General features: G+C 45.5%; 1 protein-coding gene across 13 annotated transcripts in view; it reads left to right on the top strand.

Annotated features, from left to right (window-relative positions):
• Positions 1–13,749, top strand: part of P4HA2 (prolyl 4-hydroxylase subunit alpha 2) — a 35,653-nt gene extending 21,904 nt beyond the window's left edge. For 7 of the 13 annotated variants that reach the window (XM_063613003.1, XM_063613006.1, XM_063613008.1 and 4 more), the window contains 7 exons: positions 2,495–2,565; positions 2,795–2,894; positions 7,728–7,781; positions 8,271–8,330; positions 10,853–10,921; positions 11,336–11,432; positions 13,284–13,749. In XM_063613003.1, coding sequence (XP_063469073.1) covers positions 2,495–2,565; positions 2,795–2,894; positions 7,728–7,781; positions 8,271–8,330; positions 10,853–10,921; positions 11,336–11,432; positions 13,284–13,354 — 522 coding nt within the window. In that variant the 3' untranslated portion in view covers positions 13,355–13,749. Of the gene's footprint in view, positions 1–2,494; positions 2,566–2,794; positions 2,895–7,727; positions 7,782–8,270; positions 8,331–8,379; positions 8,446–10,852; positions 10,922–11,335; positions 11,433–13,283 lie in introns of all 13 variants that reach the window. The other 6 variants (XM_055299432.2, XM_063613000.1, XM_055299434.2 and 3 more) reach the window with 1 other exon arrangement.
• The last annotated feature ends 2,503 nt before the right edge of the window (positions 13,750–16,252 follow it).

The following is a 16,252-nucleotide window of genomic DNA, read 5'->3' as shown; positions in this document are numbered from 1 at the left end:
TGCAGTTGGCTGTTGGTTTTGTATATATGCCATATTTTAAAATTATTCTTGTTTCTAGTTCATAAAAGATTTGCTCCCCATTTGACATCTTTCAAAGAGACCTATTTGCTGCCCTGTCCCATCACTGATGATTGGGAGGGAAGATTTAGCTGGATTCTCTATTGCTCTGCTCCTAATAGAATTGTAGTGGCCGAGGTGACCAGGAGGCCCGATGCTCATGGAGAGACCTGAAGTAGGTTCCTATCTTGGCCCCTGGACCTCATCTTGGAACAACTTTGGCTTGAGGTACTAGGACATCTAGGGCTTTGAGTCAGTGGTTGGCATCATCGATGTGGCTGAGGGAGGGGGCTAGCCAGATGTTTGGAGAATGGGGACTAGGACTCCCCTTTCTACTCAGCTCCAGAGTCCTCCAGGAAAGACAACTACTTTGTTGGTTGTGCCAGGATTTCCTGAGAGATTTCTTACCTGTTCTTCAGTTCCAGACATTGAGAACATTTCTCTGTGCATGTGTGCATATGTGTACACATGTGTGTGGCTGGCCAGGGGGTAGTGTTAGGAAAAGATATATTTGAATAGAAGCCATGTGAAGAGCCAAACAAGGTTGGCAAACGTGTTTGGCCCTTAACATGGCTTCTATTCAAAGATAAGCTGACCCCTCCTTTCCGGAGACTGTGAGGGACAGATGCTAGTCTGGCTTTGAAGTAGAGCCAATGAGCTTAACTTGGCCTGTGGGGAATGCCTGGCAGCTGTCTGTGGGTTCTCTGGCCTGCTTTCAAAATAGCCCTGTGCTTCCCCTGGGGCAGAGCACAGCTGCTCAGAGCCTCTTCGTGGGTGTCAGGCCAATGCTGAGGCACAGATGTTTGGATGGGGTCTGGCTGTGGCTGCAGTTTTCAGGGAGGGACTGACATGAGCTGGAGCTCAGGAAGGGCCATGAGGAGGAGCTTGGGAGCCGTCTGTCCTGCTTGCGCTGGCCATCTTACCAGATGATGCCATAGCAGCACAGTGTCCAGGTTGGTCCATCTTGCCCCCTTACTAGCCTTCTGTTCCATCTACTCCTCTCCATCCCTCTGCCACCACCTGGCCCGGGCCACCATCATCTCTTGCCCTGACCTCTGCCGTGGCCTCACTAGCCTCTGGTCCCCACTCTGGTCCCTCATTAGTCAATTATCCATGAGGTATTCACAGTGATCCATTTTACATTCACATTTTGAGTGTCCCTCCCCTGCATAAAGCCTTCCCCATTTCTTGTTGGCCACAAGGTTGCATCTAGTTCCTAGCCCCTGCTTGTCTCTTCAGCCTGTTCTGTCTTACTAGTTCCTATAACCTTTAATCCACACCTACTGCAACACCCATTTTCATTCCCAGGCTTCTGGATTGCTGCTCTTTCCCTGTTCCTGTAATATTCCTCTACTTGGATAACTCATGTTCCCCTTTCAGGCCTCAGCTAGGTGGTCTCCTCCCCTAGGAAGCTATTCTTGACACTATACCCTGAGCTTCCACAGGATGGTAGGTTCACCCATGCTGTGCTGCAGTTACCTGGCTGGTTTTCTGCTTTCCCCACTTGACTGAGTTGTAGGAGTGCAAGGGCCATGTCTCAGTTACCTAGCATAGTGCCAGGCACAAAGGAGGCACTCATCAATATTTATTGAAATCAAGGGGAAGTGTGTTGGGGTGGGAGTACCTGGGCCTGTGGCCCCACCCATGTGAGGTCATTAGGACAGTCCACAGCTGAAGCACATGGACCTTTGCCATGTTGGCTGGCTCTGGGCGGTGAGTCCCCCTTGGGGTTTCACTAAGCCTGACTCTGGAGGCTGGGGGAGATGAAGTAGATGCCGGGAGTGCGTGTATAGTGTATACATGTGTGAGTGGGTGGCTTCCAGGCAATGGTTCACTTATTTTAACTTACAGAATCTTTTCCTGGTTTTATCATCTTACTCGTAAGGATCCCAAGGAAGCGAAAACTGTGCCATCTGTCTTTGCTTCTTGAGGCTGTGGGAACCCAGTGTGAGGTGGTGCAGCAGGAGAGTGTTTGGATGGGTTTCTTGGCAGAGGAGCCCACTGAGGTTCGGAAGTATGGTGGAACTTGACCGAGTTGAGAGAAGTACATAAGGCGGATGCTCAGGGATGGTAGCACAGTCTGAATATGGTGGGAGTAGCTAAGCTCAGGCTGTGCTCAGGCAGAGGTGGTATGTGGGCCTGGCAAGGAAAGGGGCTAGCCAGGCAGATGCATGGATAGACAAGGCAGGCATAATTCTGCAGGCAACGCAGAATTATGCAGGGCAATAGCCAGGAACTGATTGCAGATTGGGAATGTGGAGGCCTCAGACTCTTGCCCTCAACTGGCCTGCAGGATCTTGGGGCCTTGGCTAGAGCCATTGGCTGCAAAGCTTCCTCCACTAGCATGGCAGCAAATCTGGTCCCAGTGCTCTCTGGGAAAATATTCAAGGCAAAACAAACAAACAAATCAAGTCTTCCCTCTCCGCCTTCCTTCTAGCTTGCACGAGCCACTGTTCGTGATCCCAAGACAGGAGTCCTCACTGTCGCCAGCTACCGGGTTTCCAAAAGGTAAGCAAAGAGCAGGGGTTGGTAGCTGCTCAAGCCCCAACTTCAGGACTCCTCAGTGCCTACCCTAGGGATGGGTGCCTTGCCTTTTCCTGCCTGCTGGCACCTCCTCACCCCCTTGCAGCGGGCACCCTGTACTGCCTGTTCATGCTGACCCTGACTCTGGGGACAGAGTGCAGGACCTCATCGAAGCCTGCCCTTCCATCTTCTTTTCTCTACCCTTTTTGCCCAGCTCCTGGCTAGAGGAAGACGATGACCCTGTTGTGGCCCGAGTAAATCGTCGGATGCAGCACATCACAGGGTTAACAGTAAAGACTGCAGAATTGTTACAGGTACAGATAGTCCCTGGGACTGTAGGAGTTGGGAAGTGGGTATTTGTGGCTAGATGGTCTAACAAGGCGTCCAGAACTGGGCCAAAAGAGGCCCAACTGTATGACTACTGCCTAATGCTGTGAATATGGAGTGATCTCATTTTAGGAAACCAGAATTAATCACGCCTGCTGGCTTTCAACAATTAGTGTTCAACAAATATCTATTGAGCATCTGCTGTGTGCCCAAGTGTGCTGCAAGCTAGGGATCAGCGGTAGTTATGGTAGGTTCGTTCATGTCTTCTTGACAACAGAAGCTCAAATCCTGAATGGTCTCAGGGACATCTCTAAGAGAGCTAAAAATGGCTTCAGAGGCCATGGTTCTCTGTCATAATCAAATACATTTGAAGGTCACAGTATTCTGTGTGTTTTCTCCTGCTGAACCACAACTGAAGTTGCTCCAAAAGCAGCAGCAGGGGAGTTCCCATGAGGGACTGCCAAGATGGGGTCGGTTGAGAATCCAAAGAGAGCGGCACTAAACCCCTGGGTCTTCAGTCCACAGCATTTATTAGGGAACTTGCAGAGTGGGCTGCAGCAATCCTCAAAATGTTCAGCAAGAGACAAGAATTGTTTTACCTAAGTATTTCCACAGTGAGGGGGTCAGAGTATGGAGTTTATTTGAGGGTTTAGGGAATTTGGCTCAGGGCTGGGGCTAATTTCTTTCAGTGTTTTGGGTAACAACCTAAACACCTTCATCAGTGCCTGGGAATGTTGAAGACTCCAGCTTGTGTTCCAGCCTGAAGGGAAAAACCTGCAGCTGGTTGGGTCACAGAACTGTCAAGGGAGTCTGATTTTCAGTCAGAACAAAGAAAGAAAGGCGGGGTGGGTCTGGGGGACCTTACACTGTGATATGTAGGTGGAAGTGAGAGGCCTGGACTGGTTAAGCTGGTGCAGGTGGAGTGTTCTTGTCCAAGTACTCCCACTGGGACCCTGGCTTCCTGCCTTTATTCAGAGGTGATTTTGAAGAAACGTGGCAGCACCCTGCTGAAAGGTTTTGGGTAAAGCTCCTTAATAAAGTAGCCTCTTGGGTAAAGCTTAGTAAAGTGTCCTCTTGGGTATTGAGTTCAAATCAGCACTGGCTATGTTCCCTTATAAATATTGGAACTTCTGTGTTCTGTTATAAAATGGATGACCTGAGACACTGTCAGAGAAGTTTCACTGGCATCTTTCTAGTGGCCTCTGGGTCTCTCTGTTTGGCCAAAGTTTCTGTATACTTAAAGATAGCAGCCTTTACCTTTAGGATTGGCATTTGGGTCTGATCTACCATAGATCTCATTAGAATATTGACTGAAGATCATTTGGAAAAGATTTTTTGAACTTTTGCCTGGACACCCCTAAGCAAATCAGCCTTCTTTTTGTTGTTTTTTCTGTGTAGCTGCATCAGCAATTGGAAAATCAATTTTGAAGGTAATCTTTATGGATTGGTGTGAAGTCTACCAGAGTTTTAAAAAACATACTAATTACCTTGCAAATAGTACTGTGAAATTTTAATATTTTTTTTTCAGTTCAGCTCAACTTAGTGTTTTGTAATTTTTAAATAAGTTCTGCAGATAAGCACATCCATGGAGGACTTCTACCTCATCTCCCACTTGCTGCGTATGTGTAAGAGCACCACCATTTTGATAGGTGCTCTTGATGTGCTAGATGAGTCCCTCTTGGCATTGTCTTGACTCATATCTTCTTGCAGCAGGTTTTTGGTTTTGTTTTTTAAAGACATCTGCCACTGCTTCCTCTGTGTCAGAGCAAGTCTTCAGGACTTTCGTGGTCCTGATCAAAGACCACAGTCTGCTTGGCGGATTTCATACCCTGGACCAAGAGGCTGAGTAGACAGGACCTGTGGCTCTGTTGCTTTCCTGGCTAGCTGTGCAGCTGCACTCACTGTATCCCTGTCTTACACTCACCCGTGGAAGATAGCAGCTTCTTGCCTATGGACAGACTTCTCTGCTACAATTCAGACTTTATCTCGTCTGGCCTCTCATTGTGTTGTAGCTCAATTGTCTGGGGCCTGAATGCCAGACCTCTTGGTAGAGGGGCTTTATAGTTAAGGATCTTCTGGAAATTCAGACTACAGCTGCCAAGTGGTTGAGATGCCATTTTTGTTTGCATTCTTCTCCTAGGAACTGTCTTGACATTTCCTTTGCCAGTCAGTGGTGTTGAAGGTTTCTTGGTCTGGGGAACAGGAACCTGGAGCAACCTTCATGGTCTGGGGAACAGGAACCTGGATTTCAGCATGTATCCCTAAGTGCTTACTCCATATGAAATGCTTGTGGTATGATACATGCCTAGGCACCAGCAACAGCCCTCACACCAGGTCCTTTTGGAAATGCTGCAGGCCTCTGGAAAGGAGCTGGTTCTTCTATCTGTGGACATTCTTTCAGCTGTAGCTGACATGTTTGCTGTAGATCTTTTGATGGAAAAAGTTAATTGAGGCTTTCTGGTGAATTGGATGAGGGCTTATCTGATAGAGAAGAAGAGATGCTACACCTCTAGGATTCTCTAAGATTGAAAAGTTTGGCTGCATGATGTCTCAGCCTCACCAGAAAAGTGATTTCTGACCTTTTTAATTTTGCCTTTACTCTGTCCTTAGCATCATAAATACCCATGTCTTTCAAATAAGTGATTCCACTCTTCCAATAGTAAGTCTAAAGATTTAAGTGAATACCTCCTCACATGAATCAGTCTTGACGTACAGTTGCTTGTTATGAAAGGCATGAGCCTGGGGACTTGAGTATGCCTGGATAGGGAATCTTACTGCTGCAAATCTAGATGGTCCCATGCATTTTGTACTTATTTGGGAACTGTATTAAAGAGTGTAGGTACGGTGGCTTCAGAACCATGAGCAAATATAATTCTCCAAACCTAGAAGATGAGCCAGCTCTCGCAATGCAACTTCTTTCACTGCCTGGGATCTGTAAATTTAAGCAATCCATTTAACAAGTGGAAGTATTGGAAAATGCAGTCATACTCTGCAGCTCCAGCAACAAGCACTAATTGAATTTTCCTGGGTGTACTGGCACAGCAGTTATGGTCATGTTTAAAATTTTCTTCCAGGCCAGGTGTGGTGGCTTACATCTGTAACTCAGTACTTGGGGAGGCCAAGGCAGGAGGATTGCTCGAAGCCAGGAGTTTGAGACCAGTCTGGGCAACATAGTGAGACTCTCTCTCTACCCCCGCCCCCCGCCAAAAAAAAGAGAAAAGAATTTTCTTCAAGCTCTTGACTACAAAAAAAAGATATGCTTTCTCAGCTGCTCTGGCACTTCTCTCCTTACATGCGTCTCCAGCCTTAGGGCCACCTGCTGAACCAGGCTTCCTTGTGCTGTTGACAGGATTTCCAGGTATTTTTGGTGCAGGAATCTTAAAGGCTGAAGCATTGGATGACAACATGTTTTCATCCATGCTTTGTATCAAAATTTTTATTTTTGCAGACACTGAAAATGATACCACCAACATTTTGTGCTCTAATAAGAGGATTTCCTCTCTTATAAAGTCCACTGTCCCTTTCTTTCTTGCATTTCTTTTTGTGTGTGTATGTGAAACAGGGTCTCGCTCTGTTGTCCAGGCTGGAGTGCAGTGGCGTAGTCATAGCTCAATGCAACCCTTGAACTCCTGGGCTCAAGCAATCCTTCTGCCTCAGCTTCCTGAGTAGCTGGGACTACAGGTGCACGCCACTGTGCCCAGCTAATTTTTTCATTAGTAGAAACGGATGGGGTCTTGCTATGTTGCCCAGGCTGGTCTCAAACTTCTGAGCTCGAGCAATCCTCTCACTTCTCCCAAAGTGCTGGGATAACAGGCGTGAGCCAACACGCCTGGCTTCTATACCACGTTTCTATAGGTCTCTGTTATTGCTACTCTTGTAGCATCTCTCACCTGACTGTTGGGATTGCAGAAAAGGATATACAAAAAATACCAACTTTCTGAGAACTTATGGCCTAGCCCCAGAGGTTTTTATGTTTTCAGTGAGACACAATAGCCAGCTGTTCCCAGATGGACATTGGTGGTGCTGCTTGATCCATCAGCTTCCATATCAGATTCTGTGCTTCATCTTTAACCTTGTCTCTCATTCTGTCTACTGAAGCTGAGACAATAATTGTGATTTAGGACTTTCCATTGTTCTGATAAGCTGTCCACAAAGGCATTTACAATTTCTAATCCAATTTATGACACCTGGTAGTTGCTCAGATGTTACTTGAGGTCCAGGGTCACACTGGGGATGCTGATGTAGCACGGTAATTCTTGACTGCCCGGCAGCTGGCCACCCATGTTGTGCTGTTTCACTCCATGCAGTAGACCACTGTGGGAGTCTGCCCTGCTCAGTCTTACCAGGAATAGCAGAGGTGGTAGGAACAGTGCCGGGTGCTGAGTACCTCCAAAACTAGTTTAAAAAAGAAAATCCTCATCTTAAATTTGTTACTCACTTTCCTCTGGATTACTTTCTTAATATGTCCCAAACCAACTGGGTCCAGGCCAGGGCCTGCCTCAAGCAGTACTCCCGTTGCTGCTGTCTGAGTGTCCATGAAGGGCTGGAGCTTTTCCTCAGTGATCATATGCAGTTCACCCATCTTGTTTTGTTTGGGAAACCACATTTGTGCTGCAGCCTTACTCTTGGACAGAACTATAGACTTGTTTGTGATGTTTGCTCTGCCTGTGCTGGCAGGGCATGGTTGTCTTCCCCTTAGAGAGGCTGCTCTTAGGAGTTCTGGTTGTTTTCAGGCCTGGGAATATGGTATCCTTAGAGTGATGGGCTGCTACAGAGCTGTTCATGCTGCTTGCAAGGTCTAATGCTGTTATTTCCCACAGGTTGCAAATTATGGAGTGGGAGGACAATATGAACCGCACTTCGACTTCTCTAGGGTAAGGCCTAAATCACAGGTGCTTTCAAAGGGCTCTAGCTGATTTGAGAAGGGTGGAGCTTCTAGGAGCATTTCAGCCTCCACATCAGTACCCCCACCCCTTGTCCTCCCTCCACCTCTGCATCACCAGGGGAAACTCTTCGTTACTGGTGAATCCCAAATCTGGAGCCAAGGGTCCTGCAGAACGCAGTGGAGCCTGGCTGTCTCCCCTATAGAGAGAGTTCGTCCCCTTCCCTAACTCTGTCACCCTTTGCCCTAATTCTAAAGCAAGGAGCCTCACTAGGTCTTTGTGAAAACTGTTCTTGTCCCTTTTCCTCTTCCCCACCAACCCCATGCCCTAGCCAGAATTTTCTTTGCAGCCTTGGCACATGTTCCAGGCTGATTTATGGAACACACACTTATTACCTTCCCTTGACCCTTTTGGTCCTAGTCTTGTGGGTGGTGGATGAAGCCTGTTGTAAACTTGAGTGAAAGTTGTTGTCTGTTGCAGCGACCCTTTGACAGCGGCCTGAAAACAGAGGGGAATAGGTTAGCGACGTTTCTTAACTACGTAAGTACTGGGTCCAGGCCCGCCTGTTCATTCTCACTTAATTTTGTAGAATGATGAGCGAGATACTTTCAAGCATTTAGGGACAGGGAATCGTGTGGCCACTTTCTTAAACTACGTGAGTATGACGTGTGCTGATGGGCCCTAAGGGGACTCTGGGTCCAGAGGGCTGCCTTATATCCCACCGCCATCAGGGCTGACATCGTCTGCTATTAAGTAATGGTCATGTCCTTCTGGCTCTCAGCACCCTTCTTGGCTGCTGTAGGGAGAGTGGCCTCTATTTCTATTCATTTCCCCACTGCCACCACCAGGACTTTAACATTCCTGGCTCCTATTTTATTCCCCAGTGTTTAAAATTGTGATAAAATAGACATAACATGAAACTTACCATCTTAACCATTTTTTAAATGTATAGTTCAGTGGTATTAAATACATTCATAGTGTGCAAGCATCACCACCATTCATTTCCATCTATTTTCATCATCTAAAACTGAAACTGTACCCATTAAGCAATAATTCCAGGTTTCCCTCCTGCAGCTCCTGGCAGCCACCATTCTGCTTTCTGTCTCTGATTTTGGTTACTTAAATAAATGGAATCAAAGTATTAATACTTGTCTTTTTGTGTGGCTGGTGCATAATGTCCTCAAGGTTTATCCATGTTGTAGCATATTCTGGCTCCTTTTTTTTTTTTTTTTGACATGGAGTCTTGCTCTGTCACTCAGACTGGAGTGCAGTGGTGGGATCTCGGCTCACTGCAACCTCAGCTTCCCAGGTTCGAGCGATTCTCGTACCTCAGCCTCCCAAGCAGCTGGGATTATAGGCGCTAGCCACCACGCCTGGCTAATTTTTGTATTTTTAGTAGAGATAGGGTTTCACCATGTTGGCCAGGCTGGTCTTAAACTCCTGACCTCAGGAGCCAGCTCTAAAGAGGCATAGAGGCAGTAAAGTAACTTAAGAGACAGAAGCCTATGTCCGTTTTTTCCTTTTACGCTTTTATTGTGTGGTTATTACATGCTGGGGATTGTGTTGTGCACATGCTGGTGAGCAGAACATATGTGGTCTCTCTTGTGGTGCCTGAGGTCCAATACGAGAGACTTATTTTAAACATCAGAGAGATTCTTCTTCTTCTTTTTTTTTTTTTTTTTTTTTGAGACAGAGTCTCCCTCTGTTGCCCAGGCTGGAGTGCAGCGGCGTGATCTCAGCTTACTGCAACCTCTGCCTCCCAGGTTCAAGCGATTCTCCTGCCTCATCCTCCCAAGTAGCTGGGATTATAGGCGTGCACCACCACGACCAGCTAATTTTTGTATTTTTAATAGAGATGAGGTTTCACCATCTTGGCCAGACTGGTCTCAAGCTCCTGACCTCAAGTGATCCACCCGCCTTGGCCTCCGAAAGTGCTGGCATTACAGGCATGAGCCACCGCACCCAGCCTAAACATCAGAGAGATTATTATGTAGTTATGGAGACAGGTGCTGTGAACCCCAGGCTTGGGGTTTAGTGGAGGCCTCTCTTTGGAAGTAACTTATCAGTTGAGACTTAAAAGTTGAGTGGAAATTAGCTGGTAGAACATGATTTCTGGCAGAAGAGAGAGTGTATGTAGTCCTGTAAGAGAAAAGGAGCTTGAGATGTTGGAAAAATAGAAAAAGGCTGGTGTGTCTGGAGAGAGGCTAGTGAGACTGACAGGGCCTTCTAGAAAATAATCTGAGTTGGATCCACAGGGCTGTGAGAAGCCATCAGAGCTTTTTGTCTTATTCATTTACCATATGTCTGTCAAGTACCCTTCAGTGAGTCTGGTATGTGTCCTGTGGAAATATTTTTTAGCTCCAATTTTTATTACATTATGGACAAAAAAAGTAAGAGAGCCAGATGGGAAAGAAGTAGTGCTTTGGCCATGAGTCAAAGCATGCTCTGTGGGCACGAGTGCAGCCTTGCTAGTGTGGACCTTGTGTTCAATGTAGTCTAAGGCCTTACCATGGGAGAAAGCAGGGCCTCTAGAGACACAGTGCTCCACCTTCCAACTCAGTTGGCCCCAGGAAGGGTGGCTACTCTGGGAAGGTGAAGGTCTGACTAGAGCAGCAAACTACTAGAGCCAGAGAAACACAGCTGCAGTGGGGATTGCACATGGTGTTGGAAACAGTAGGGAGCACCTGGTCAGGGCACTTTGGTGAGTACAGTGGCTTAGGCAAGGCCAAGGCTAGATGGGGATTCAAAGGGTGGGGGTCAGAACAGGCATTTTCTGAGTACAGACTCAGATTATTTTCATCCAAGGACAGCCCAGATGTGGGTCTCCTGTGGGCCTCAACTCTTGAACACTCATGACATGGAGACTGTTCTAATGAATCACACTGGTTAAATAGGCATGGGAAGAGCCTTTTTTGGCTAAAGGGCTGGCCATGGAGCAGACACAAAGCAGTGTCACTCATGCTGAGAGAAGGGCAATCTGTATACCTTGTCATGTCCTTTGTGGCTCAGTTGCTCTGAGAGCCTTGGGTAGGAGGGTCAAGCTCTATGTCTTATATTTCTAGATGAGTGATGTAGAAGCTGGTGGTGCCACCGTCTTCCCTGATCTGGGGGCTGCAATTTGGCCTAAGAAGGTAAGTTCTGATTCTTGTGGGTCAGAAGGCTTGTGGGTCTGATTCTTGTGGGTCAGAGCAAGGCTCAGACTTTACTTTGTCCATGTCCCCCAGTACCATTACCTGGCCTGCCTGATTGTCACTGTGATGTGCCTTAGCCCACCTGGGGTCTGACCTGGTAGCCCCAGCTTCTCCCTGTGAAGAAAGGACAGGGAGGGAAGCCCTTTCAGGGGCGGGTGATTTCCCAGACTTCTACCCCAGAAAGGTAGGTGCTTTCTGGGAAATGTCTCTATTGCTGGAGTCCCAGAGCCCTATCCCCCGTCCATGGGAAAATGAGGGTGTTTCTTCTCAGGGCAGAGCTTCTGTGATGCTTGCGGTCAGGTCCCCGAGCACAGTCTCTTAAGAATGTGTTCTGAAAGGCCATCTCTTTCCCAGGGTACAGCTGTGTTCTGGTACAACCTCTTGCGGAGCGGGGAAGGTGACTACCGAACAAGACATGCTGCCTGCCCTGTGCTTGTGGGCTGCAAGTGGGGTGAGTGTCTTAAGGGGTAGTGTTGGTGTTGGGCTTTGCTTATTGGCCTTAGATTCTGAGCTGGGCTTTGCTTATTGGCCTTAGATTCTGAGCTGGGAGGCAACTGCTGCCAAATTTGCTGAGACTGTCTCCCTTCTTTGGTTTTTTTCTGCTGTTACTACCATCCAGCCATGCAATGTCCATTGCAGCTGGTAAATGCCAAGGCAGCTGGTTGGAAACCCTCAGAGATACACAGGGAGCTGAAGAAGGCCTGAGGACGAACAACTGCATAAGCACCATAGGTCCAGGACCCTCTGGCAAGGCTTCTGAGGGAGCAGAGTGGAAAGCTGGAAGCAGTGAGGGCAAAGAGTGTCTCAGGCAAACAAGGCCTATATGGATGGAGGCACAGGCTAAAACCAGCATATGGGTGTGGGGGCTGGCTCCCTTGTCACTTGAAGAAAGGGAGGCCTGTGGCACAGGGGCCAGGAGATGAAGCTGGAGGCTGGGACAAAACTGCAGAGGCTTAAGCTTGAGCCTTATCCTGGGAGCAGTTGTGAGCCTTGGAGAGGCTCAAACCAGGATATGACAGGTAGTGTTTGTAAGGAGATGAGTGTGTAGCCCCCTTGGAGAGTTTTGAAGATAGTGATAGGTTCACAGATAATTAAGCATATGAAAAAGAAAACAAGGCAATTGCCAAATTCAGGGGAAAAAAAAGTTGTACAAGAAAAGAAATGTAAGTATAATATACTAGATGGCTCAGGTGTAACACATGATATAATTATGTACACACCAAGTATTACTTTAACTAAAACTTGTGATTTACCTATACTGGAAAGATGGGAGGGGATGAGTTTGTGTTTTAGGGATAAAATAAAAGAACCAAAGTTGAAAGTCAAGGAATAAAACTCTAAGCATCTTATCTAGAAAAATGAGGTTAAATATCAGAAGAAACAGCTAGAGGAGTTTAATGTTCCCTGGGAGTGGGGATTAGGGATGGGAAGGAGAGGCTTAGGAGATTGCTGTTTATCATTATAAGCCTTGTGACAATTTTATTTTTTTCAGTGAAGTACATGTATTACTTTATATTTTAAAAGCTCTGTAACTTCAGTAGTGCATTGAAATAAAATTTTTATTCATTATGAGAGAGTCTATGAGGAACAGAATCATGGTACCTGTGTGTTTGAAGATACGGCGTGAGGCGATAGTGCTGGCAGCAGCTCTGTTGTTCTTGTGCCCATGGCATAAAGACTGGATCGGCTGGCCCACGGCTCCTGAGGTTAACGTCCAACACCTCTGCAATGCTGACAGGCTTCCTCATCCTCACACCCTACCTCTCAGTTTCTACCTGCCACCTCCCAGTAATATTAGGCCTCTTGAGTCCCCAGCACACGTCAAGGTGGCTCCTGCCTTGATTACTTTCTCATCCTGTTGTCACTCCTGGGACCCTCTTGGTGAGAGAACCATCTGGGTATGTCCATCTTCTTCCCAGGATAACTTCTAAGTAGCTTTATATTCTAGCTCTAGGATTTCCTCTTCCCTCTAAGAGCAAGAAACATGTGCAGGTTGCCATGGGAATAGAGCCAAAGGGCATCAAAGGTCATGGGCATGAAAGGGCATGATTAGATGCCCTTGGGTGCTATTCCCATGGCAACCTGCACACATGTATCTTGTCCCACTGGCAGAATTTCATACAATTATCTGTTTACATGTGTCTTCCTCACCAATTCATCAGCAAATTGAGGCCTGAGATCATGTCTTGTCTTATTTGTGTCTGATTCCAGGGCACAGTGCAGGGGTCATCATGAAGCAGTTGTTCATTCAGGCTAGTAAACTGACCAATAGTATTGTAACATGCTTGCTTTCTTTTCACAGTCTCCAATAAGTGGTTCCATGAACGAGGACAGGAGTTCTTGAGACCTTGTGGATCAACAGAAGTTGACTGACATCCTTTTCTGTCCTTCCCCTTCCTGGTCCTGCAGCCCACGTCAACGTGACAGACACCTTTGTATGTTCCAGTTTCTATCAGGCTGGTTTTTGGAGAAATGAATGTTTGTCTGGAGCAGAGGGAGACCATACTAGGGCGAGTCCTGTGTGACTGAAGTCCCAGCCCTTCCATTCAGCCTGTGCCATCCCTGGCCCCAAGGCTAGGATCAAAGTGGCTGCAGCAGAGTTAGCTGTCTAGCGCCTAGCAAGGTGTCTTTTGTACCTCAGGTGTTTTAGGTGTGAGATGTTTCAATGAACCAAAGTTCTGATACCTTGTTTACATGTTTGTTTTTATGGCATTTCTATCTATTGTTGCTTTACCAAAAAATAAAATGTCCCTGCCAGAAGCCTTAAAGAGCCTTACTTGGAGTATTTTTAAGACTGGAAGCTTTTACCAGGTTCATCATTTCCTATGCAGGTAGAGTCTGGATAATGAATGCTTTAGTAGCAAAAAAGCATCTTGGGTCTTGGATTTCAGACCTGATTTCAACACTTGTGTCTCCTCTAAGTGTCAGTGTCCTTTTCTGGAAAGTAGGGTAAATAGTTTCTCTTTGTCTCCCAGAGGACATAGCACATGTGTTCATGATTGTAATGCTGTTATAATGTGTAATTTATTTTTAAATTTTGAGATAAGAATTGTTCATGATACATAGATGTATACTTAAAAAAATATGAAGGTAAGCAGGAGCACCTGTGTCAACACCAAGTTAGAAAAGAGAACATTCTCGGCCGGGCGCGGTGGCTCACGCTTGTAATCCCAGCACTTTGGGAGGCCGAGGCAGGCGGATCACGAGGTCAGGAGATTGAGACCATGGTGAAACCCCGTCTCTACTAAAAATACAAAAAAAAATTAGCCGGGCGTGGTGGCGGGCGCCTGTAGTCCCAGCTACTCGGAGAGGCTGAGGCAGGAGCATGGCGTGAACCCGGGAGTCGGAGCTTGCAGTGAACCGAGATTGTGCCACTGCACTCCAGCCCGGGCAACAGAGCGAGACTCTGTCTCAAAAAAAAAAAAAAAAAAAAAAAAAATGTTCTCAAGTCAATACCTCAGGAGCCCCTTGGGAACCCCTCCTGGATCGCATCTCCTTCACTGCCCCCAGCACTTTGGAGATAACTCATTGTCTTGTGATATGTGGTACTCATTCCTTTGCTTGTCTTTATAGTTTTACCATCTATGATTAGATCCCTAAATAAGTAGTTATTCTGTTTTCCCTGATTTTGAACTTTTACTAATAGAATGAGAGTAAATATTTTTGGGTATGTGACTTCTTTTGTTCAACATTGTTTTAAGATTCATCTGTGTTGCTTGTGTAGCTGTAGTTTGTTTTAATCATTATAGTACATTCAGTTTTGTTAATGCTTATTGTAGGACTATACCATAATACAGCCAGTATGCTGCTGATAAACACTGGAATTGATTTCAGTCTTTGTATATTGTGAATAATGCTGTGATAAACATTTTTATACATGATTCCTGGTGCACATATAAACACATATTTCTGTAGGATATATATCTAGGAGTGGAAATGTGGAATCTTAATGGTGTTCCAACTTTACTAAATAATGTATTCCAAGGTGGTTATACACATTTTCACCAGGAGTAAATGAGAGTTCTTATTACCCCAACCTTTTCCAATATTTAGTATTTTCATACTTTTGAATTTTAGCTAGCTTGGTACATGTTACGGACTAAATGTTTGTGTCCCCCCACCAGATTCATATGTTGAAATCTTAACCCCCAATGTGATGATATTAGGATGTGGAACCTTTGGGAGGTAATTAGGTCATAAGCATGGAGCCCACATGAGTGGGATTAGTGCCCTTTTGAAGAGATCCCAGCCCTCTTTCTGCCATGGGAACACATAGCAAGAAGATGCCTGTCTATGAACCAGGGGGCCCTTACCAGAAACAAACCTACCAGCATCTTGATCTTGGACTTTCCAGTTTCCATAACCATGAGAAATAAATGTTTCTAATTCAATGTATGGTATTTTATTATAGCAGCTCTACCTAAGACAGTACATGTATAGTGTCTATTTGAACATTATTGATAATGTTGAACAACTTTTCATGTTTATTAGTTATTAGGTTTCTTCAAGTCATCTTATTGATTCATAGAAATTTTAAAATATGTACACAAGTTCTTTGTTATATATTTTGCAGATATCTTCTGTGGTTTGTCTTTTCACTATTTTAGTTCTGCCTTTTGATAAACAGGAGCTTTTAATTTTTATATCAAATCTATCAAGCTTTTTCTTTTCGATTTATGTTTTTTATGTCTTATTTGAGAAATCCTTCTATACCCCAAGATCATGAGGATGTTTCCTGTGTTCTCTTCTGAAAGCTATATAGTCTTTGTCATTTAATTTTATCTTTATACATGGTATGAAGTGTAAAGGTCTACTTTTAATTTTTTGCATATTTTATTAGGATAGGATGGGCTTTTGCTATAGTAATAAATAATCCCTAAATCTCAGGGGCTTAATATATAAAATTGTCTCATGCAAAAAACCACTGGGTCTAGGGCAATTGCTATCTACTGCCTTCTAATCTCCCTCTAGTGGCTTCCATTGGTAGACCCTCACAGGAAGCCAGCTGATAAGGGAATCTGGGAAATGTAGTTTACAGAGTGGCAGCTACAGTAGAACAGTAGAGACTACAAGGATGAGCTTGCAGCTGAGAATAGAAACGTGACTGGCACACTAGGTGGTTTGTTTGTAGGTTTTTTCTTTTCCTGTTTGAGACTTTTTTGGCTTCTTGAATTTGTACAATGGTATCTTTAATCAATTTTGGAAAATTAAATGATTTTCTCTTTCAGCATTGTCTGTTTCTTCTGTAACTGATTAAATGTGAGTTGGATC

This window comes from Symphalangus syndactylus, chromosome 11, assembly GCF_028878055.3.
Source record: "Symphalangus syndactylus isolate Jambi chromosome 11, NHGRI_mSymSyn1-v2.1_pri, whole genome shotgun sequence".
Taxonomy (NCBI): Eukaryota; Metazoa; Chordata; class Mammalia; order Primates; family Hylobatidae; genus Symphalangus; species Symphalangus syndactylus.
Note: the sequence above shows the minus strand (reverse complement) of the source record. Positions and strands in the feature narration are given on the sequence as shown.